The 23,184-nt window shown below is 37.7% G+C and overlaps 1 protein-coding gene across 3 annotated transcripts in view; it reads left to right on the top strand.

Moving 5' to 3' along the window:
• GPALPP1 (GPALPP motifs containing 1) overlaps positions 1 to 23,184 on the top strand; it is a 35,851-nt gene that overhangs the window by 8,603 nt on the left and 4,064 nt on the right. Inside the window, exons 2-7 of one of the 3 annotated variants that reach the window (XM_021697889.2) lie at positions 2,703 to 2,835; positions 3,633 to 3,737; positions 5,889 to 5,997; positions 12,728 to 12,859; positions 13,274 to 13,438; positions 17,974 to 18,072. In XM_021697889.2, the coding sequence (XP_021553564.1) occupies positions 2,703 to 2,835; positions 3,633 to 3,737; positions 5,889 to 5,997; positions 12,728 to 12,859; positions 13,274 to 13,438; positions 17,974 to 18,072 (743 nt within the window). The remainder of the gene's footprint in view (positions 1 to 2,702; positions 2,836 to 3,632; positions 3,738 to 5,888; positions 5,998 to 12,727; positions 12,860 to 13,273; positions 13,439 to 17,973; positions 18,073 to 23,184) is intronic. The other 2 variants (XM_044913180.1, XM_044913181.1) reach the window with 2 other exon arrangements.

Consider the following 23,184-nt stretch of genomic DNA (forward strand, 5'->3'; position numbering starts at 1 on the left):
AAAAAAAAAAAAAAAAAAAAAAAAAAAGTAATTCCGATGATCTCTCCAGACTTAAAACCTCTCAGTGACTGCCTATTATTAAAATCCAAACTCCTTACCACATCTCATATTAGTATGTATTGAGTGCTTACTGTATGCCAGCTACTATGTTAGATGCTTTGCATGTGTTAACTGACGTGATCTTCACAACAGCCTAGTGAGATTGGAAATATTATTAACCTCATTTTACAGATCAAGAGTATAACACAGGATGGTTAAATAAGATCCAGGGGCACCCCGGTGACTCAGTCGGTTGAGCAACTGGCTCTTGGTTTCAGCTCAGGTCGTGATCTTAGGGTTGTGAGATCAAGCCCCATGTCAGACTCCCACTTGGGGAGTGGGGGGTGTCTGCTTGAGAGTCTCCCTCTCTCTGCTTGCACGTGCTTTGTCTCTCTCAAATAAATAAATAAATCTTTAATAAATAAATAACATCCAAATCACACAGCTAGTTAGCAGCTAAGCTGGAATTCAAAGCCAAAGAGTCTGACTCCAAAGAATACAGTCTGGCCCCTTTAAACTATCCCAGCCTCATCTTGTCATTTTACTGACTTGGCTTTAGCTACACAAGTCTTTTTGTCCTTCAAGCATATCAAGCTTGTTTTCTCCATAGGACTTTTGCACTCGCTGTTTCTCCATCTAGAATGTTCTTTCCTCAGTTGGATGGCCACTGTCATCTCATCATTTAAGTCTCCATTCAGATGTTGTTTTCTCTGAGAGGCCTTCCCTGACCTCTTTAAAATTACTTTCGCACATATTCACAGTCACTCTTTATATTTGTTTCCTTTTTATGTTGTTTTTGTAGAAGTATTTACTCAGTAAATATTTGTTGGATGGATGGATGTTGACTCTTTGTTGAATGTTGTCCAGTAATAGTGATTAAGGGTATGGGCTCTGAAATCAGACTCCTGGGTTCATATCCCAACTCCCTTGTTAAATTGTGTGAAGTTGGGAAAGTTGTTTTCTGCCTCAGTTTCCTCATCTGAAAAATAAAAATAATACTACTACCCTTAGAATTAAATAAGTTAATGGTTAATGCATGGAGCCCAGTGCAGGGCTTTAATTCATGACCCTGAGATCAAGACCTGAGCTGAGATCAAGAATCAAACACTTAGGGATGCCTGGGTGGCTCAATCAGTTAAGCGTCTGCCTTCAGCACAGGTCATGATCCCAGGGTCTTGGGATCAAGTCCCACATCTCCCGGCTTCTCCCTCTGCCGCTCCACCTGTTTGTGCTCGCTCTCTGACAAATAAATAAAATCTTAAAAAAAAAAAAAGAATCAGACACTTAACCAACTGAGCCACCCAAGCACCCCTGCATGTGACTCTCTTAAAACAGGGTGTAGAAGGGGTGCCTGGCTGGCTCAGTCAGTTTAGCATACAACTCTTGATCTCAGGGTTGTGGGTTCAGGCCCTGTGCTGGGTGTAGAGATTACTTTTTTTTAAAAGTGCATAGCATATCAGAACTCAAGACATGTTATTTGTCTTATATTTATTATTTTCAGGTTTTTGCTGTTATTAATAGCATATCAAGGAAGCTCTTTGGAAAATTGTATTTTCATGCCCTACTCCAGCTGAATCAAAATCTCTGTGGAAAGGGCCCAGGAATCTTTTTTTTTTTTTAATATTTTGGCAATGTGATAAACTTCCAAGCTTGGGAACTGTGGCAGTAGAGTTTTAGCATCACTACTTAGGTTCTACATAGACATGTGTGACATCATGACATCATGCATTGGCATCATGCAGTAATTTATAATTTTGCTAAGTTGTAAAGTGAGAGTAAGTCATTGTGGTGAGTGGGTCCAGAAAACTCCCACCCCGCTCCCTGGCATCCCCATCCTGGTATAGCCTCATTCTCTTCTCTGTGTCTCTACTAGTAAGCAGTAAAGCTTAGAGTGACTCTAATTTTTATTTCTGCTTGAAAAATCATCTCAAAAAGAAAACTGAGGGGCACCCAGGTGGCTCAGTCAGTTAAGCATCTGCCTTCAGCTCAGGTCATGATTCTGGGGTTCTGGGATCAAGCCCCAAGTCAGGCTCCCTGTTCAGCAGGGGAATCTGCTTCTCCCTCTCCCTCTCCCTCTGCCCCTGCTTGTGCGTGCTCTCTCTCTCTCACTCTCTCTCACACTCACTCTCAGATAAATAAAAATCTTAAAAAAAACTGAGAAGTATGGTGATGCCAGGAAAGATACTTTTTAAAGTGGTGGTTCTTAATCAGAAACCAGAATGGATAGTTTTGATGATTGATACATTAGAGTATGCAATGGCAAATTTGTTGCTTGGTTAGCACCGTTCCGTAAATACTGTCTACCAGATGCTGTCTGTAAGAACAAAAACTCATGAAACTATTTTGGCAGTTGCACCAACCAAAATGGCGACCAGTGCAAAAATTGTAAGATGTCAGGGAAGTTATGTGCCATTGTTATAGTTACAAGTTTGGGTATTAATTTTTTTGTGAATCTCATACTACATAAGACATGATTTCTGCCCTCCTGGAGTTGGAAAGACAAAACCACCGCACACAAAATAGGAACAAATGAAATTAAAGTTCGTAATAAGTGATAGCCAGCGAGTGCTGTGAATTTCAGAAAAGAAAATATAAGATGTCAGCTAAGGGATTCATTGAAACAGTTGTGGCTGGCTAGGACTTACATATGAAATTTTTTTTAGTTGCAGGGCCAGCTCTGCCCCCTAATTATAAAAGCAGTAGCTCGGAGTCCTCAGACAGTGATGAGGACAGTAGTTCATTATATGAAGAAGAAAATCAAGAATCTGAAGAAGATGACACCAGTCCAGTGGCAAGGTCAGTCACTTAAATTAAATGATAAACCAAGCTTCAAACCTAGTATACATTGGCTGGAACAGAAGCTAGTCAGAGAACACCGTATCTGTATTTTTACAGCACAAAAAGAAATCCTTTCATATGGTATTGCCTCATGAACTATACTTTTGAGAAAGAAATGTATTCTAGTAGCAGATAGCTGTGGAGATTCCTAGGATTTCAATTAAATTCTTATAGAAAGGATTTTTCCCGAAGGGATTACTGAAGTGACTAAATATTCTAAATAAGCCATAGCATTTCTTTTAAAAATTATTTATGCAGTGCATGGTTTTTGCTTAAGTAAATGAATGATTTCCCTCTAACAATCTTACTTACTATAGGTCCATGAACATAAGAAGTGGAATCTTTGTTTAGTATTGGGTGCAAGATTTTTTTTGATGCATTTTAAAGATTATGAGACAGAAATAGCAACTTAAAACCCTTCCTGAATGAGATTAAAATCAAGAGTCATGAACTTTTTGCTCAAAAACTTTCAGCATGTAGACTGAGGTTCAAAACCTCAGCGAGTGGAATCTTTAATTAACACTGTAGAAAATACAGAAAACTGATAAAGTATTCCTGCTGTAGAGAATTAACCAAAAAATAAATTCCAGGAAAAGGTTAGTACAAGATCTACTGTGGTATCCATTTGTTCTTACTGGGCAAGAGTAATTTATTGTTTCAGTATTTATACAACTAGTTGGAGTTAGTGCTTCCTTTAAAACTTAAAATTTCTCTATGAAAAAAAATTGCATAAAGTTGCGCTACTGTGTTTTTAGAAAACAGAGGAGAAATCAAGATGACGACGACGATGATGATGATGAAGGGTTTTTTGGACCAGCTCTTCCTCCTGGATTTAAAAAGCAGGATGATTCTCCTCCAAGGTAATAATGTGTGATAGTTCAAGCCTATCTTTTTAAATATTTCAATTAGTGTTTGTTAATTCACTGAAGAGTTGTCCGAAATTATTGTTAACTTAGTGATTTATTTAACATTTGAAATGCATAGGGAAAAGTAGTTGTTTCCTATAACAAAAATGATTATTTAATTGTAGTTTATAAAAAAAATTCCACATCTCTTAGTGCTCATAAGAGTGTTTTATAGTAGACTGGAACATTATCCTTCTTCCCCCCTTTTTTTAAATAGATAAGGTTGCACACATAGTTAGTATCCTATCTGGCCTGGGGCTGGAATCCTGGTATTTGACTTTAAAATCAGATGCTTTCTTAGTTATTTGGTGACAGAAGAAACAATTCCTGTATGCCACGTTAAACAATTTGACTAACTTCTCTGTACCTCAAATTTGCCATCTGAAAAATAGGATAACAACAAGTACCTTTCAAAACTGTTGTGATGATTGAGATTTCATATTTACATACATATACACATGTTTGTGTGTATGTCTCTTACGTGATGCCTGGCCCCAAGTAAGTATATAGTAAGTATTGATTCCTATCTTCTTCTCAGAATTAAAAATTTTTAAATGCTGGATATGAAGTTGCACACCAAATTGTTTATACCAGAACACTATTACTAATACGCAAGAGCAAATAGAAAAGAACATTGTACTTTTTACATTCAAACTTTGTAATCACATTCGTCAGCTCCAACTTTCATATTACTTTGGTCCTTTTAGATTAATAGGGATAGACTCTCCACTGATTTTATATGGCCCCCAAGTCAAAAATAATCTTTAAAGGATCATTTAAAGAACAAAGACAGGCATGCCTAAGAGCCCTATAGATGGCCCTCAAAGCCTAAAATGTCCTATTTGGCCTTTTACAGAAAATTTGCTGACCACTGGGGCATAACATTCCTTTCAGGAAAACACATTATTAGATGTACAGCAAATTCTTTCTTGAGAGTTATATTTTGGCTATTAAATGGCCAGGATCAGAACCCAGACCTGCTGACTCTGGGTAGTATTTTTTTCTCTGCCAAGACGCTTGTCTCTGAGGCTCTAGTTGAACACAGTGCAACCTGGAAAATTCAGTTTAGGACTTCAGTGCCATGCTGGTTGGTAATCCTGGCACAGTGACATCTCTGGGAAAAACACTGGTATGAAAGAAAGGATGAAGAAACTGAAAAGCACAAAAGAAAAGAGAAAATATCTTGTCTCTGTTATTTTTTTCCCTGACGTAAGGCTTTCTCTTTTTAAGACCCAGATTTTAGGCACTTCTCCCATCTGGACTGATGTCTGTTCCCTCAGAAATGTGGCAGTGGGGCAGCTTGAAAGAAAATGAACTTTGGCATCAAGGAGACCAGGGTTCAAACTCTAGCTCAGCCACTTACTAATTTGTGATGTCCTTGGGCATGATTTTGCTCACCTAGAAGATGGAGTGACTTATACCAACCAGGGTTGTTTGAAGGAAACAGAAAGGTGCTCTGGTTGACATGTGGTTAGCACAGCACCTTTTCCCTTGTCTGGAGGTCTCGCGTGACTTACGTTCATTCTTGTAGACCTCCACGTATTTATTAGATCATTAGCGAGGACGGTGTTAGATTTTTATACTACCTTGGCACACGTAGCCATAAATTGCCAACATCTGCTGTGTGCATGTGCTGTTTACATTCTTAGAACTCAATTTCTACTTAAGGAGTTCTGACTATAGTTAGATTGCCCCTGAAGAGTGTGTCAATGGATAGTGACGATCAAAAGTGAAAGCCAAAGCACAAAATAGAAAAAGATCTTCACAGGCTTTAATTCTTAATAAGGACTTTTAAAAAATTGTTATTTTTCTTTAATGTAGTTCTTTTAGGAAGTGGGTATACACCACTGCCACAAAGATTTGAGAATTACTGGTTTAGTATCTTAGCATTGACTAACAAATAGAAAGTAAAAATGAGAAAATTAGATTTTTTTAAAGATACTACTAAATGGGAAAATACTAGGTTATAAAATAAAAATAATATGTTAAATAAAATTCTCATTTTCAACATTTGCTATTATTTGGCTTTATATTTGTGATCTTTGATTCTAAAAACTGCTTTTTTTGAAGTTAGGGAGAATGTTAAAGGTACATTTTATTTTTCAGGCCTATAATAGGTCCTGCACTACCACCTGGTTTTATTAAATCTACACAGAAAAGTGACAAAGGCAGAGATGATCCAGGACAACAAGTATCATCATATTTCAACTCTGAGGTTTGGAAAATTTTTGATTAAAGAATAAGATGTAGCAAACTCAAGATTCTACAGAGTAATGTAATCATTTGGCTCAAATGTAACAAATACGCAGTCCTATTCCCATTAATCTAGGATTGTAAGGTAGATAGATGAAATCAAAAGCTTCTCCCAGAACCGAAATGTTAGAAGAAGAATAAGGCAGTTACATGGTGACAAGGCGTTACCTAAAGGCCTTACCTTTAAAGGGAAGCTTTAAAGTGCTAGGGAATAGAACATGATGAAAAGTTTAAAGAATCATTGAGTTGACCTGAAAAAGAGAAAGCTGAGGAATTTGTTGACAATGATCTTTGCCTTGAAATCAGCTCTTCCCTATACAGCTCTGGTGTCTGTATATAACAAAGCTGGGAGTTAAGTGATTTTATGAAAAGATAGGTCAAATGATATGAGAGTCAAGTATAAAAGCGGTTTTCTTGTCAGAGGCCTAGTTCTTTTTCTTTTTCTTTTTTTTTTTAAGATTTTTATTTATTTACTGAGAGAGAGAGAGAATGATAGAGAGAGAGCATGAGAGGGAGGAGGGTCAGAGGGAGAAGCTGACTCCCTGCTGAGCAGGGAGCCCAATGGGGGACTCGATCCTGGGACTCCAGGATCATGACCTGAGCCTAAGGCAGTTGCTTAACCAACTGAGCTACCCAGGCGCCCCTAGGGGCCTAGTCCTTAACAATAGCTGAGAATTATAGAGTCCTTTATAACTTGTAATGCTTTTTCCCTATCTGTGGGTGGATATTATTTTTATCTTCTCTTCAACTGTATGCGCTGGATATGATCCGCCATCTTACAGATGCTAAAAAAAAAAAAAAAAAAAAAAACAGAAATTAGTTAACTTACCCAAGATCCCAAGATTGCAGTTTATACTTATCAAAGCCAAGGCTTAAACCCAGTTCTTTTTTTTAAGATTTATTTTTAAGTAATCTCTACACTCAACTCTGGCTTGAATCCACAACCCCAAAATCAAGAGGCACTCGCTCTACCAACTGAACCAGCCAGGCGCCCCTTAAACTCAGTTCTTAAGACTTTAGATCACCTGTTCAGTCTATTATTCTACAGTAGCTTCCTGTACAGTCATCTCTACTGAGAATTCAGCAGTTACACTGAGGTTGTTACTAAGGAAAATGTAACGCAGTGATTAAGACCATGAACTTCAGAGTCATTTATTCATTACTTCAACAGATATTTATAGAGCACCTACAATGTATCAGGCACATAGTCAAAGAAATGAGTCTGTCAGCAGATCCTGTTGTTTCTACCTTCAAAAGATACCCACAATCCAGCCATTTCTGTGACCACCCTTGTCTAAGTCAATATCATATTTCACCTGTTCTATTGGTCTTGATACTTTAGCCCTTGTTTTTCTGCTACCTCTTCTCAACACAGCAGCTAGAGTGGCTCTGATAAAATGAAGTCAGATCATGTCACCCACACTCAAAACCATCAGATTGCTCCTCCTGTCTGTGCATAAAAGCCAAAGCCCAGGGCACCTGGCTGGCTCAGTCAGTAGAGCACGCAGCTCTTGATCTCAGGGCCATAAGTTTGAGCCCCACCTTGGGTGTAGGGATTACTTAAAAAAAAATGAAAAATAAAAAAAGCCCTTAGAGGAACCTCTACAACCTAGTCTCCTTTAGCTCCCTGATTTTCTCTTACTTTAATCTGACCACACTGTGCTCCTTGCTCTACCTCCTCACATATGCTGGGCAGGCTCCTACCCCTGAGTATTGATGCCTGTAATTCTCTCCAAAATGGTCTTCCCTAGATATCTGTGTGGCTTGCCTCCCAGAACTTCAGTTTTGGCTGGAATGTCACCTTAATGAGGTAGTTTCTGACCTCCTAATTCAGAATTGCTAACTCCTCTTCCCCTCACTCCTATCTCCTTCCCTCCTTTAATTTTCTCCAGAGCATCTATCACCACCTCAGATACCATTTATTTTACTGCTCCTTTTTGTTTATTGTTGACCTCTCCCCCTAGAATATGAGTCCATTGAGGACAGAGATTTTTGTCTTCTCTCTAGTGTATATTCAGAAGTGTTTGTTGAATGAATGAATAAGTTAGACATAGTCCCAGCTAATCACACCTGCAGTGTAGTGGGGAATACAGCCATTAAACAAACATCCAACATTATGAGTACTTCAAAAGGCAAGACAAAACATAGTGGAAGCATGACAGACAACTTTAAACTAATCTGAAGAAATGAGAAAAAGTCTTTGAGAAAATGTCTAAAGATTGATGAGTTGGAGATATCTCAGCAAAGAGGGCAGGAAAGATTGTTCCAGAAAGTACAGATAGCTTCTTTGAAGGCAAAAGAGTGTGGGGAGGGAGAGTTAGGGTTTAAGAAGTCCAGTGTGGTTAGCGTGGAAAGAAGGAGAAGGCAAGAGCCACTGGAGCTTCAAATCCTGGGTGAGTTTAGTTTCATGTCAGTATCATGCTGGTTGTTATCCTTATCTTAGAGGGTTGTTGCAAGGATTAAGTCAGAACAGTAGGTATTCAACTTACAGTAGCTCTCATCATTGTCATTATTCTTACCATCTTCACTACTGATGTCATGAGAGTATCTTTGAAAAATTTAGTCTAAGTATAGGAATCCTTCTAGCAAGGTTGCTAAATACAAGAATAAATTCCCAGAGGAAGTACCTTCAGGCATATGGAAGACTGAGCTGGCAGGTCATGCTCGGGTCTCCCTGCCAAAAACACAAAGAAATGCAGGGGCGAAATAGCAACAAAGTTAATACACAGCAAAGCTCAAAAGAAAGAAAGGGAAGTCTGCAGGTGCTAGTGACATTGAGAGAATTCAAAGCTAGGGCAGGAAACACAGCAGAGGACCAGGGTGGCTTTAGGGAAGCCAGCCATAGCCCTAGAGTTGGGCTTGGGGAACAGAGCTGTAGCTTCAGCTGTGCAGGCAGAGGAGGGGGAATTGAGTCTCTGAATAAAACCCACAGCCTCATAGTTCCACTCTGTCTGCAAAAAGAGTCCTGGAGAAATATAACCTGCGGCCCATCGAAAGTGGGAAGGAAGTTCCATGCTCTCCATAACCTACTCTCAGATGATTCCCAATATGTCTGTCTGTCTGCCTCACACACAGAGGGGCAGGGGAATGGGGAAAGAAAGATAAATATGGTGAAATGTTAGCAGCTGATGAATTTGGGTGAGGATACATGGGTGTTAGTTGTGAACTACATTTTCCAAAAAAATTGTTAAATTGTAGCATAATTCAGCTTTATTCATGCTTGGAATTTTGTCCTAATTCACCTAGACAGCAGATGGATAGTTTATATAATTCCCTGGTGGTATCTCTTCTATATTTTCTACTTCTCTTAGCAAAAGGTGAGGGGTAAGGGTAGGGCAGGGCTTACACCATTGTATACCTGTTGTACTTGGTTGTACTCTTGGTTCTGAATCATTTACTTTATAATTTCCCTCTAACTAAACCCTTTTCAAAAAAATACTTTTTTTGTTTCATATTTTACTTTTTCAAAGAGGGACTTCTTTTAGTCTCTCATTCACAACATATACCCCTAAATTAAGACACACACAATAATACTAATTGTTAGCATTTGTGGAGCGATTGCCATAAGCCTGACACTGCAGAGCACAACATAGACATATATTTGCATGACTTAATTATATTCCCAGGCCGCATAAACTTAATTTAATCGAAACAGCAATCCTGGGAAATGGTGTGTCAGCCAGAAAGCTTTTAGCAGCAAATAACAGAAAATCCCACTCAAAATGGAACTTTGTCTTAACCTACTTAGTTAGCAAATGGGCTGTTTATGTAATTGCCTGGGTGATCTATAATCTATATTCCCAAAATAAGGAAAATGTGTTTCATATGTAATAAAAGGTATAGAACTAGGGTCATTCTAGGTTGGTTGGTTGAACAGCCTAAATGATATCCAGGCCTGCAGCTCTTTCCGTCTTTTCTGTCATCTACAGTATGTTAATTCCTCTTAGGGTGACCCTTCGTTATACCAGGAAGCCTGTCAAAGTTCTAAGATTCCCACGCACATGCCAATGTCCAGACAGAGGAGGGAATGATCCTACCCTGTGCCCCTTTTGTAGAGGAAGGAACACCTTTCCAGGTTTCCTATAGGCCTCTCCTCAGGTTTCCTCGGCCAGAATTGGATCACATGCCCACGCCTTGGCTAGTCAGTTGGGCAAGAGGAATTCAACCAAATTGATTGGCTTAGAATTACCAACATTTTTCCCCAGGAGTTAGAGAAGTCCCCAGGTTCCTGAGAAAGACATGGCTCCAAAGAGGGTGAACAAAACATGGGTTCTCTTAAAAATAGAGTAGTTACAGTTACTGGTTGGAGTTGTTATAATCCCGATCTAAAAGACCAAAAACCAGAACACCTGGGTGGCTCAGTCAGTGAAGCAGCCAGCTTTTGATTTCGGCTCAGGCCATGATCTCAGGGTCCCGGAATCAAGCCCCGCGTCAGGCTCCATGCTCAGCAGGGAGTCTGCTTGAGGATTCTCTCTCCCTCTCCCTCTGCTCCCCCCCCGTCTCTCTCTCTCTCTCTTTCTCTCTCTCTCTCTCAAATAAATAAATCTTAAAATACATAAACAAATAAAAGACAAAAAACCAAGACCTTTACTAAAAAGGCTAAATAGCATGTCCGAAGTCACATGCTAATACGATAGCAAATTGAGGCCTTGAAACTAGTTCTAACTGCAGTCCACAGTATAAGTCAGTAAGATATATAATTTCTACCATATTTCTGTATAAAATAGCTCACCTTTAAAAAAAAATTTAATTCGGGGCGCCTGGGTGGCTCAGTTGTTAAGCATCTGCCTTCGGCTCAGGTCACTATCCCAAGGTCCTGGGATCGAGTCCCACATCGGGCTCCCTGCTCAGTGGGGAGCCTGCTTCTCCCTCTCCCACTCCCCCTGCTTGTGTTCCCTCTCTTGCTGTTTCTCTCTCTGTCAAATAAATAAAATCTTCAAAAAAATTTTTTTAACTCAACCAGGACACCAAAATAATTAGATAGCTAGATTGGATTTGGATTATGATCCCAGTTTCTCTTTTTCAGTTTAGTGTGTTGGGCCTGATTTTCATTTTGCTCCCTTAGCTTATAACTCCCAACACTCTGTGATCTCTATTCCTAAAAATTCCACACATCATCCTACCAAGACGTGCAAGATGTGCGGAATTCTATCTTTATAAAATCATCTCATGTTAGATGGAAGTAAAAACAACATTTGCTTATCCCATCATCTTATGCTTTAATACTATATTAATGTCATGCCTCTCATAGTTGTAAAAGTTCATTGTATCTTTTATATTTCCTCATTTTCTGTCGCCAAGTATTATTTTGTAAGGGCTATAAATATGTTTAAGATAATATCTTTGACATCAAAGAGCTTACCTTTGTAGAGATGAGCTATAAACACTTAAGGTTAAACATTAACAGTTGAAATAAAAAAAAAAATAGAGGGGATTCTCTAGTGTAAGTTGAAAACATACTGTCCTTAATCTTAGAATATTTTCATCTTAAATAACCTTGAACAAGTTGTTTAACCTTTCTAAATATACTTCTCCAAACCTAAGTTTCCTGGAAAAGAAAATAGGAATAATAATGCCTTTTCACAGTTGTTGTAAGGATCAAATGATGCATTGTATACCAAAGTCCATAGTTAGAGAAAGTGGGTGTATGTGTGTGTGTGAGTGATTTAGAGTAAGCCAAGAGATAACATGTAGTTATGTAAATATTTGTACCAATAGCAATTGCATTAAGGGTGCAGAGAAGAAACTGCAGATAGAAAGTTAACACTGAGTAGCTAGTGGGGAAAATGTAAACAACACAAATGAACTTGATCCTGATAGTTTGAAAAAAGACAAGCAAGAAGCTGCCCATCAGAGCTGGAGGACAAATGTCTTATTGTTGTTTATCTTAACCTGTCTCCTCCCTGAGAACAAGGACTGCTTGAAGCCCTAGAGTATAAAGCATTTAACAGTCTTACATACAAACCCTTTATTCAAATGATTGCTTGAGAACAAATTGAATTCACTTATTACAATACTGTTAGGTCTTTAGGATAAAGGGGGTGCTTTGGGAACAAAGTTAACTCGTTTGGACCGGTATTTGTGGGCTGTTGCAAGCATTTGTATTTCCGTGCACTGTGCTGAGTCATGAAGGCTCATAGAGCTTCCAAGAATGTCTTACTTATGTGTGTCTTATTCCAAAAAGCTTTTTCTGTACCAGGAATGAAAATGGTTTCAACTTTTGTCATCTCTAACCAACTAATAATAATTACCTGGACTATTACATTGAGAGGAATTGTGAGGCCACATCTGTGTCCATCAGGAAGAAAACTGAAATAATTTAATGAGGTCTCCTGTGGAAATGGGAGGGTGGAGACAATCCACATTACGTGTATTTGTCATCTCTGTACTTTAGGAAGTACGAGGAAGTACTGTGTACTTTAGGAAGGCGAGGAAAAAGTCCTCATTGCTCAGTGATTAGCCAGCAGTGTGTTGTTGGCTGGTGTTTATAAAAATAAAAAAAAACTGGTGTTTTATAAAAATAACATACTGGCATTTTTATAAGTTAGCCTTTAAGATTGTTTCAAAAAAGACATTCCCTTGTTTTAGTGTCTCTAGGTAATCAGTTTCGGTGAAATTTTAAGTAATTTAGGATCATTTTCTATAACCTGTGGCTCTGTTCCTGGTTTAAAGGTAATGTCTTATTTCAAAAGGAAACAGATAGCAGTGAAGATGAGGACATTGTTGGACCAATGCCTGCAAAAGGACCAGTTAACTATAGCGTCACAACAGAGTTTGAAAAAAGGGCCCAGCGAATGAAAGAAAAACTGACCAAAGGAGACAATGTAAGTTTTAAAGAGACTATACTCTGAGAGCTAAGCTAAATGGATTAAAAATCTAAATTTTAAAAATAGACATGAAAGAAAATATATGCACGAATGTATATAAAGAAAATTTAGGAGCAAGGTAACCCAGAAGCTGGAAAAGGAAAAGATTGGCAGATTTACCTATCTAAAAATTTCTGTATGGCAAAACATAACAGAGTCAAAAAAATAATAAATTAGATGAAAGTATTTGTAACATATATGACAAAATATCAATGCTTTATATTAAATTCTTTCTCTTAAAGTATATTTTTTAACCTTAAAGCCTCAACTGAGAAACATGGCCACTTACAGAGTATTTTACACACACACACACACACAGAGTCCAGGCTACCGTTTTTTTTTCTTTTTTCTGGCTTTTTATTTCTCCTAAAGGATTCATCTAAACCAATGACAAGAGAATCATGGATGACTGAGCTTCCTCCAGAAATGAAAGACTTTGGTCTTGGGCCCAGAACTTTTAAGAGAAGAGCCGATGACAGATCTGGAGATCGATCAGTCTGGACAGACACCCCAGCAGACAGGGAGAAGCAAGCCAAGGTGAGAGGGTTGGTTTGTTCATGTATTTCTGCCCATGTCCGCTCTATTTTGAAAAGAGATAAAGCATAATTATTTCAGGGTACTATTTTTAAAATTATGATTCCAAAGGGAAAATATAGATTTCCCCCTGAAAGAAAATAACGGAAGTGACACCAGTTGCTTACTATGTCCCAGTGAACTGTCTCATTTAAATCTCAAGAAAACCCAGAGACATGGACTTATTGACTTCATTTTCTAGAGGGAGAAACTAACTTTTATGAGGTCAACTTTTCTGGAATTAGAGGACTGGTAAGTAATGAACAATAATTCTATTCTAGACCTTTCTGTAACAGCAGAGGAGGCCACAAAAGAGGAGATGTGGAAGTGAGCTGCACACTTCGGATGACTCGTGTTGGAGTGCCTGTCTACTCTTTCTTAACTGGTGTTTTATAAAAATAACATACTGGCATTTTTATAAGTTAGCCTTTAAGATTGTTTCAAAAAAGACATTCCCTTGTTTACATGGATCTAATCATGCCTACATTTAGTTGTGCTTTTCTCTGTCCTTCTGTTCCTCATTATAGGTAAATAGATGTCTAGCCTACAGCCAGATATGCAGGGAGTCTTCTTTAGAGGACAATATCACAGAAAATGGAGCAAATGGAAATTAGACAACACAGTGATTTTAGGCCCTGGGTTTGAGTTCTTTCGATCCTTTTCAGTATGGAAAGTGTTTTGCTCAGTTTTATAGTGAACTCATAAAGGGATTATTAATACTCCTTAAATTTTATGCTATACTATATTAAGCATATAGTACCACAGACTTTATTTGTGGCATAAACTATATAGTATCAGTATCAGAGAGCTATTCATTTTTGAGGTAGTCCCAGTAGTTTATTTTTTATTTTGTTTCCCTTGCCTCAGGAGACATATCTAGAAGACGTTGCTAAGGCCAATGTCAAAGAAGTTACTGCTTGTGTTCTCTTCTAGGATTTTTATGGTTTCAGGCCTCACATTTAGGTCTTGAATCCATTTTGATTTTATTTTTGTGTGTGGTGTGAGAAAGTGGTCCAGTTTCATTCTTTTGCATGCTGTTGTCCGGTTTTCCCAACACCATTTGTTGAAGAAACATTCTTTTTCCCAGTGGATATTCTTTCCCTGCTTTGTTGAAGATTAATTGACCATATACTTGTGGGTTCACTTCTGGGCTGTCTATTCTGTTCGGTTGATCTATGTATCTATTTTTGTGCCAGTACCGTACTGTTTTGATAACTACAGCTTTTAATAGAGCTTGAAGTCCAGAATTGTGATGTCTCCAGCTTTTTCTGCTTTGAGGTTGCTTTGGCTATTTGGGGTCTTTTGTGGTTCCATACAAATTTTAGGATTACTGGTTCTAGCTCTGTGAAAAATGCTGTTGGTATTTTGATAAGGGTTGCATTAAATGTGTAGATTGCTTTGGGTAGTATGAACATTTTAACAATATTTGTTATTCCAGCCCATGAGCCTGGAATGTCTTTCTGTTTCTTTGTGTCATCTTGAATTTCTTTCATCAATGTTTTATAGTTTCCAGAGTACTTTAGTTAGGTTTATTACTAGGTGTCTTACTGGTTTTGGTACAGTTGTAAATGGGATTGATTCCTTAATTTCTCTTTCTTTTGCTTCATTATTGCTGTATAAAAATGCAACAGATTCCTGTACATTGATTTTTGTTCTATGTGACTTTACTGAATTCATTTATCAGTTCAGCAGTGTTTTGGTGGAGTCTTTTGGGTTTTCTATATAGAGTATCATGTCGTCTGCAAATAGTGGAAGTTTCACTTCTTCCTTGCCAATTTGGATGCCTTTTATTTCTTTTTGTTGTCTGGTTCCTATGGCTGGGACTTCCAGTACTATGTTAAATAAAAGTGGTGAGAGTGGACATCCCTGTGGTGTTCCTGACTTTAGAGGAAAAGCACTCAGTTTTTCCCCATTTCGGATGATCTTAGCTGTGGTTTTTTTCATATACGGCCTTTATTATGTTGAGGTTATGTTCCCTTTAAAGCTACTTTTTTGAGGATTTTTATCATGAATGGATGTTGTACTTTGTCAAATGCTTTTTCTGCATCTATTGAAATGATCATATGGTTCTTATCCTTTCTTTTATTAATGTCTTGTCTCACATTGATTGATTTGCAAATATTGAACCACCCTTGCAACCCAGAAATAAATCCCACTTGATCATAGTGAATGATTTTTTTAACGTATTGTTTGATTTGGTTTGCTAGTATTTTATTGAGAATTTCTACATCTATGTTCACCAGGGATATTGGCCTGTAGTTCTCACCTTTTTTTATTTTTTAACTTATTTTAAGTAGGCTTCATGCCCAGCGCAGAGCCCAGTGCAGGGCTTTGAACTCATGACCCTGAGATCAAGACCTGAGCTGAGATCAAGTGTTGGATGTTTAACTGACTGAGCCACCCAGGCACCCCTGTAGTTCTCTTTTTTAGTGGTATCTTTATCTGGTTTTAGTATTAGGGTAATGCCGGCCTCATAGAATGAATTTGAAAGGTTTTTTTTCTATTTTTTTGAGAATAGGTCTTAGCTCTTCTTTAAATGTTTGGTAGAATTCTCTGTGAAGCCATCTACCTGGCCCTGAACTTTTGTTTATTGGGAGTTTCTGATTACTGATTGAATTTCTTTGCTGGTTATCAGTCTGTTCATCTTTTCTATTTCTTTCTGCTTTGGTTTTAGTATTTTATATGTTTCTAGGAATTTATCCATTTATTCTAGATTGTCTAATTTGTTGGCATATAGTTTTTCATAATATTCTCTTATGATTGTTTATATTTCTGGGGTGTTGGTTGTTATTTCTCCTCTCATGATTTTATTTATTTGGGTCCTTCCTGTTTTCTTTTGATAAGTGTGGCTAGAGGTTTATTAATTTTATTAAATTTTTTTTTTTTTTCTGAAGAACTAGCTCCTGGTTTCGTTGATCTGTTCTACTATTTTTTAGTTTCTGTCGTTTATTTCTGCTCTAATCTTTACTATTCCTGCTCTAATCTTTACTATTCCTGCTAGCTTTAGGCTTCATTGTTTGTTCTTTTTCTAGCTCCTTTAGGTGTAAGATTAGGTTATTTGAGATTTTTCTTGCTTCTTGAGGTAGACCTGTATTGCTAGACACTTCCCTATGAGGACTGCTTTTGCTTCATTCCAAAGGTTTTGGACCATTGTGTTTTCATTTGCATTTATTTCCATGTATTTTTTTTCTTCTACTCATCTTTCTTTTTTAATATTTGACTTCCCAGCATAATCTCCCATGCTACTAAGTTCTCACATTCACTTAGCCAACATGGCCTAAAAGAAGTAAGATTGCTCTTTAGAAAAAAAGTGGAAGTGTTCGATATAAATTGACTGACATCTATCATGTCCTCACCTCCCAGTCTTGACTAGATTAACTCTTAATATTAAATGGTCAAGTTTTTATCTCTATCTTATCATAACATTATTTTTTCCTTAAGATTTGTAAATGAAAGCATCTGTTTTCTAAGAAAATTTTTATGAGAAAATAAGAGCTGAGCTATTCCTGCGTTTTTAACAGTACTTTATTAAAGACAGCATTGTTTTGTATAATTTTTTTTAAGTAGGCTCCATGGCCAATATGGGGCTTGAACTCACAACCCTGAGATTGAGAGTCACATGCTCTACTGACTGAGCGAGCCAGGCACCCCTGTTTTGTACATTATTAAGATAAAAATTGTACATGACCTCCTTGGTTTTCTTAAGCAGATAACAACAGTATAAAAATATGCTTTGAGATTTGTTGGAAATTTACCTCCGTACTTCATCTTGTGTATGCACTATTGTTAATTTTTTTTTTTTAAGTTCAAATTCCAGTTGTTCATTGCCAGTGTATTTTGTATATTAACCTTGTGTCCTGCAGCTTTGTTATAGGTGTACTTGCTTATTAGTTCCAGGAGTATTTTTGTAGATGCTTTGGAGTTTTCTATATAAACAGTCATGTCATCTGTGAATAAAGATAGTTTTATTATTTCTTTTCCAAACTTTTTAAACCTTTTCTCTTTATTTTTTCCCTTAAAAGTGATTTTACTAGTTTTAAAAACAGATAATGTAGGATTTCTTTTTTTTTTTATTTAAGATTTTATTTTTAAGTAATCTCTGTACCCACTATGGGGCTCAAACATAAAACCCCAAAATCAAGAGTCACATGCTCTACTGACTGAACCAGCTAGCCACCCCTGTAAGAGTTCTTTTAAAGCCTAATTTTCTCTCCTACATTTCATCATTGTTTGTCATACTCCTTTGTGAGTTTGATAAATAAGTGATTTCTTCCAGTTAGTTGATTGTATAGGTTTTTTTCTTGTTTTCAAGAAAATCATGAAGTAGAACACGAACGGATCCCTTATCAACTATATGTATATATATTCTTAGTGGGAAAAGATTCGACAATCTTAGTTTAGTCTCTTATTACTCAGTATGAGTAAAAATAATAGTATTTCTTTTTTAGTTTTTCTTAACTATATGGTTCAGTAATGTGTTACCTATGTTCATTATTCAGGAAACACAAGAAGCAAAGAAGTCATTCAATAAGAAGGATGAAGAACATATACTGTCAGGAAGGGAAAAGAGATTGGCTGAGCAGGTATCCTCATACAATGTAAGTAAGAATAAAATATATAAGCTTTTCTTTTTTTTAACAGAGTGGTCATAAGTTTTGTTTTTTAAAGATTTATTTATTAGAGAGAGAGCATGCATGATGGGGGGAGGGGCAGAGAGAGAGGGAGAGAGAGAATCCCAAGCAGACCCCGCACTGAGCGCAGAGCCCAACTTGGGCCTCGATCCCACAACCCTGAGATCACAACCTAAGCCAAAACCAAGAGTCAGATGCTTAACCGACTGTGCCACCCAGGCGCCCCTAAGCTTTTTTTTTTCCCTACAGTATTCTTCCCATATTTTTTCTCTTTCTTTTATGTCTTCCTTTTTACCTCAGTCTTTTTCTGTACATCTGCCCTGAGAAATATTCCAGTCTGTTGTGTTATATATATTTATATAAAATCCTTTTTATAGGATTTTTTAATGTATTCATGTAATCTTTTCAGTTTGTATTTTACTTACTTCAGTCATATATTAGAAATTTAATTTGTAGAGATTAGTAACAGATGATCAGAAAGCAAGAGCCCTGGTCTTGCAGCCATGTGCCCCCCCCCCCCCCCCCCCCCCCCCCCCGCCAAGCTGCCTGCACCGCCCAGCCATGGTCAGTCCCACCACGTTCTCTGAGATCGTGGTGGACGGGGAGCCCTCAGGCCACATCACCTTCAAGCTGTTTGCAGATCAAGTTCCAAAGAGACTGCAGAGAACTTTCATGCTCTGAGCGCTGGGGAGAAAGGATTTGGTGATAAAGGTGCCCGCTTTCGCAGGATCATTCCGGCACTTACATGCCAGGCTGGGGACTTCACACGCCGTACTGGCACTGGCGGCCGGTCCATCCATGAGGAGAAATTGGCGATGAGAATTTCATCCTGAAGAACACGGGTCCTGGCATCTTGTCCATGGCAGAGGCTGGACCCCACACAAACACTTCCCAGGTTTTCATCGGCACTGCCAACACTGAGTAGTTGGATGGCAGGCCGGTGGTCTCGGGCAAGGTGAGAGAGGGCAGGAATTCTGTGCAAGCCGTGGAGCAGTTTGGGGCCAGGAACGGCAAGACCAGCACGATCACTAAGATCACTATTGCTGACTGTAGACAAATCTAATAAATTTGACTTGTATTTTACCTTAACTACCACACCATTCCTTCTGTAGCTCAGGAGAGCCCCCTTTCACTCGATCTGCTCGAAATATCCAGTAATCTTTGTGCTCTCGCTGCAGTGCTATGGGTTCCATGTTTTCCTTGCTCCCCTCCCAAGTCCAGCTGGATTGCAGAGTTAAGTTTATGATTATGGCATAAAAACTAAACAACAGCAACAAAAGAAAGCAAGAGCCCTACTAACTCCTAGAGATCCTCAGTTCATATTTTAAATTATAAGCAGATATGGAATGTTCGATGTGAGGATTTAAATATGGAACAAAAATGGTTTTTACGATACAGTTCAATCTAAATTTATAAACAGTATTCATTTGACATTTTGTTATTTCATTATATGCTCTTGCATTAAAAAAACAAAAACTGGTGAGTGGTCCAGCTAAATGTAAATCACTAAACCCTTCGGCCCCTGCAGTGTTCAGGTGTTTAAGGAAAATTACCTCTGTTCCCAATGTATTAGTTAATGAAAAGTTCCATAAGCATTAAAAATATAATTAGCATGATTAATTGGACATATGTAGACCAGTACACAAACAGTGAAGCATACATGAAACATTTTTTGAAACTGACCAAAACTCAAACCACCGTGGAACATTTATGAAAACTGACCAGCTTAAGAGTCAAATCTCAACACAACTGAAAGAATTACTGTCTTTAAAACCATGTTCTCTGACCACAAGGAATTTAAGTTAAAATTCAGAATAATTTAAAAGCCTTGTACAACTGGAAATTAGAAAAATTCAGAATTTAAATTTTCCATGAAAGACAACATGATAATGGAAGTTAGAAAATACGTAGATGTGAATAACACAAAAATACCAAATATCAAAAATATGTGCAATGCACTATTAGGTGGTACTTAGAGGCAAAATTATAGCCCTAGTGAGTTCTGTTAGAAAAGAAGAGCTAAAAATCAATAAGCTGGGCCTTTTTCCAAATAGGCATTTACTATAGTAAACATATATCTACCCTGTGACCCTACAGTTTCATCCTTGGGCATCTATCTACTTAAAGCAAAGGAAAACCTGTCCACACAAAGACTTGAATATGCTTTATTTTTAATGTTCTCAAAAAGACTTCTACAAGAAACTCTACCTCGGGATGCCTGGGTGGCTCAGTCAGTTGAGCGTCTGCCTTCAGCTCAGGTCATGATCCCGGGGTCCTGGGATCGAGTCCCACATCAGGCTCCCTGCTCTGCGGGAAGCCTGCTTCTCCCTCTCCCTCTGCCTGCCCCTCCCCCTGCTTGTGCTCTCTCTCTCTCTCCGTGTCTCTGACAAATAAATAAATAAAATCTTAAAAAAAAAAGAAAAGAAAAAGAAACTCTGTCTCTGAAACTAATAATACACTATATGTTAATTAACTGAATTTAAATTAACAAAAAAGATTTGCACATTGAAAAAAAGACTTCTACAAGAATGTTCATAGAAGCTTTATTCATATTAGCAACATTCTGTGGACAGCTCAGATGTTCATCAGTAAGATAAAGAAAAACTGAATACAGTGAAATACTACTCAGCAATAAAAAGGAACAAATTACAAATAAATGGAACAACTTGGATGAGTCTCGAAGTCATTACACTGAGTACAAGGAAGTATGTACAAGGAAATACATACTGCACCATTCCATTTATGTGATGCTCTACATTAAGCAGAATGAGTCTGTGGTTGAAAAAATCAGAATACTGGCTGTTGGAGGGGGGTGTGGGCATTGACCAGGAAGGGGCAAAGTGTTCTCAGTGATAGAAATGTTCCAGATTTTGATAAGATTTTGTATTATAAAACTCAGTGAATGTAACAGTTAAGATTTGTGCATTTCATTATATGTAAATTTACCTTAAAGGAAAAAATTGTGAATAAATATTGAATTCTAGCTAATGAAATGAAGGCTGAAGTACTTAGGGATATGTGTAATGATGTCTGCAGTTTACTTTTAAATGCATCAAAGGGTGCCTGGGTGGCGCAGTCAGTTAAGCATCCAACTCTTGATTTCGGCTTAGGTCTGATCTCAGGGTCCTGAGATCGAGCCCCAAGTTGGGTTCTGTGCTGGGCATAGAGCCTGTTTAAGATTCTCTCTTTGCCCCTCCCCCAGCTCCCCTCGCACACTCTGTCTCGCTCTGTCTCTCTAAAATAAAATAAAATAAATTTTTAAAATATGCCAAAAAGATTAGAGTTATAATCTTATGCTGAAATTTTATTCACAAGATTTACTTTTCAAAATAGTAATAGTCTTAAAAACTACCATCTAACTCTTGGTTTGGATTAGTCAAACACTCTTTAAAGTATTAAGACATTAAGACATGAAGACAAAAAAAACCCCAAAGAACTAGACTCTTAGCATGAATTTTCAAAAGCAGCTAAAAAATTATCTCATTCTAAATAAATTGCACTGGCTTTTATAAATTGTTATAAAACACACATTTTGTTAAATGATTAAATTTGGTAAATCAGAAATTGGCCATTTAGCAAATTGCTCTGTACATGAATTGTCCTCAGGGTGATTTTTAGTGAACTGTTTCTGGTTGTTTTCGTTATTTTTTTTATAGCTCCAGCATTGGTTTGGTCATGGGTGTCACAATGTGCAAATTATGCTGAAACAGTATCCCTGAAGCTGCAGAAAGGACAGTTCATTTATCATAACAAATTTGAGCACTTGAATTGTTGGAATTGATTGTAGTAGTCCAGTGGTTTAATGTTTCCTCTTTTTATTGATGTTTAGTTTACTAATATAGGGGATCAGTAAATTGAAACCTGCTATCTTTATTTCTCCACTTTTGTTTGCTTTTGTTACCTTTTGTACAGTACGTTTGTTTGTTTGTTTTTAAGAGAGGGATGGGGGAGCAGAGGGAGAGGAAGAGCAAGTTGACTGGGGGCTTGATCTCACGACCCTGAAATCATGACCTGAGCTGAAATCAAGAGTCGGACACTTAACTGACTACACCACCCAGGCGCCCCCATCCTTTTGTGCAGTTTTGATCATCAGTATCAATCCTGTTCCTCTAGGTGAAGTAGGGCCTCTACGGCTTCATTCTTTCTCACATCTCCATGCATCTCCTCCAAACCTTGTTCTCTGTTTTCTCTAGCACCTTCTTAGATCTTCACGCCTTTCCCCTTCCAATTCTTGATAGCCTGTCTACCGTCATCCTTATTACCCCGTTAATGAGGTATTTTCTCATTCATGAGAAAGGGAGGGAAAATGTGGAGAAATGATGCTAAAAGATTAAGGTTTTCTAGTATGGCTTTCTTACATTTATACATTCATATATAATTCTGTTACATTATAGTTCCTCCATCATACAATTAACCCTGCTCTTCATGTCCTTTGTGTTGCTTTCCCTCTCCTCTCTATTAATACCCAGTCACCAGAAAGAATGATCTACATAGCAGGTTCCACATCTGGTGGGTCACCTGTCTGAGAACCTGGGTGATTTTTAAAAGCACAGGTTTCTGAGACTCACAGTTGGCAATTTAGGATTGATGAAATCTACAATGGGGCTCAGGAATCTGTATTTCTTTTCAGTCAGTCAGGAGTGGAGACCAGCAGTCTTCAGGTGTTTTTGCTTGGTAACTGCTAAAAGAAACCTTTATCCTTCACATCTAAAAATTTTTATTGTAAGTTTCAATAGTTACCAAGAATGTATTTTATAGGGCATTACTCTGTTAAATGTTTCAAATGGAATCCAAGTGCCATAGCAATTCAATATCAGTTATTATCCATTAAAAATATACGTGAACAAGCACTTCTGTAACATTTGGAAATTTTATTTCATCCCTTTTTCTCCTTGAATTCATAATTTTATTTCTCTTCTGCCACAGAATTTTATCATAATGAAAGTCTTTTATGATTATATTGACAAGTGTCTCTCCCTCTCCTTCTGCTCCTCCCCACCTCACGCTCGCTTGCTCTTTAAAATAAATAAATAAATCTTTAAAAAAAAAAAAGAATTGGAGGGGCGCCTCGGTGGCTCA

Source organism: Neomonachus schauinslandi, chromosome 3 (assembly GCF_002201575.2).
Source record: "Neomonachus schauinslandi chromosome 3, ASM220157v2, whole genome shotgun sequence".
Taxonomy (NCBI): Eukaryota; Metazoa; Chordata; class Mammalia; order Carnivora; family Phocidae; genus Neomonachus; species Neomonachus schauinslandi.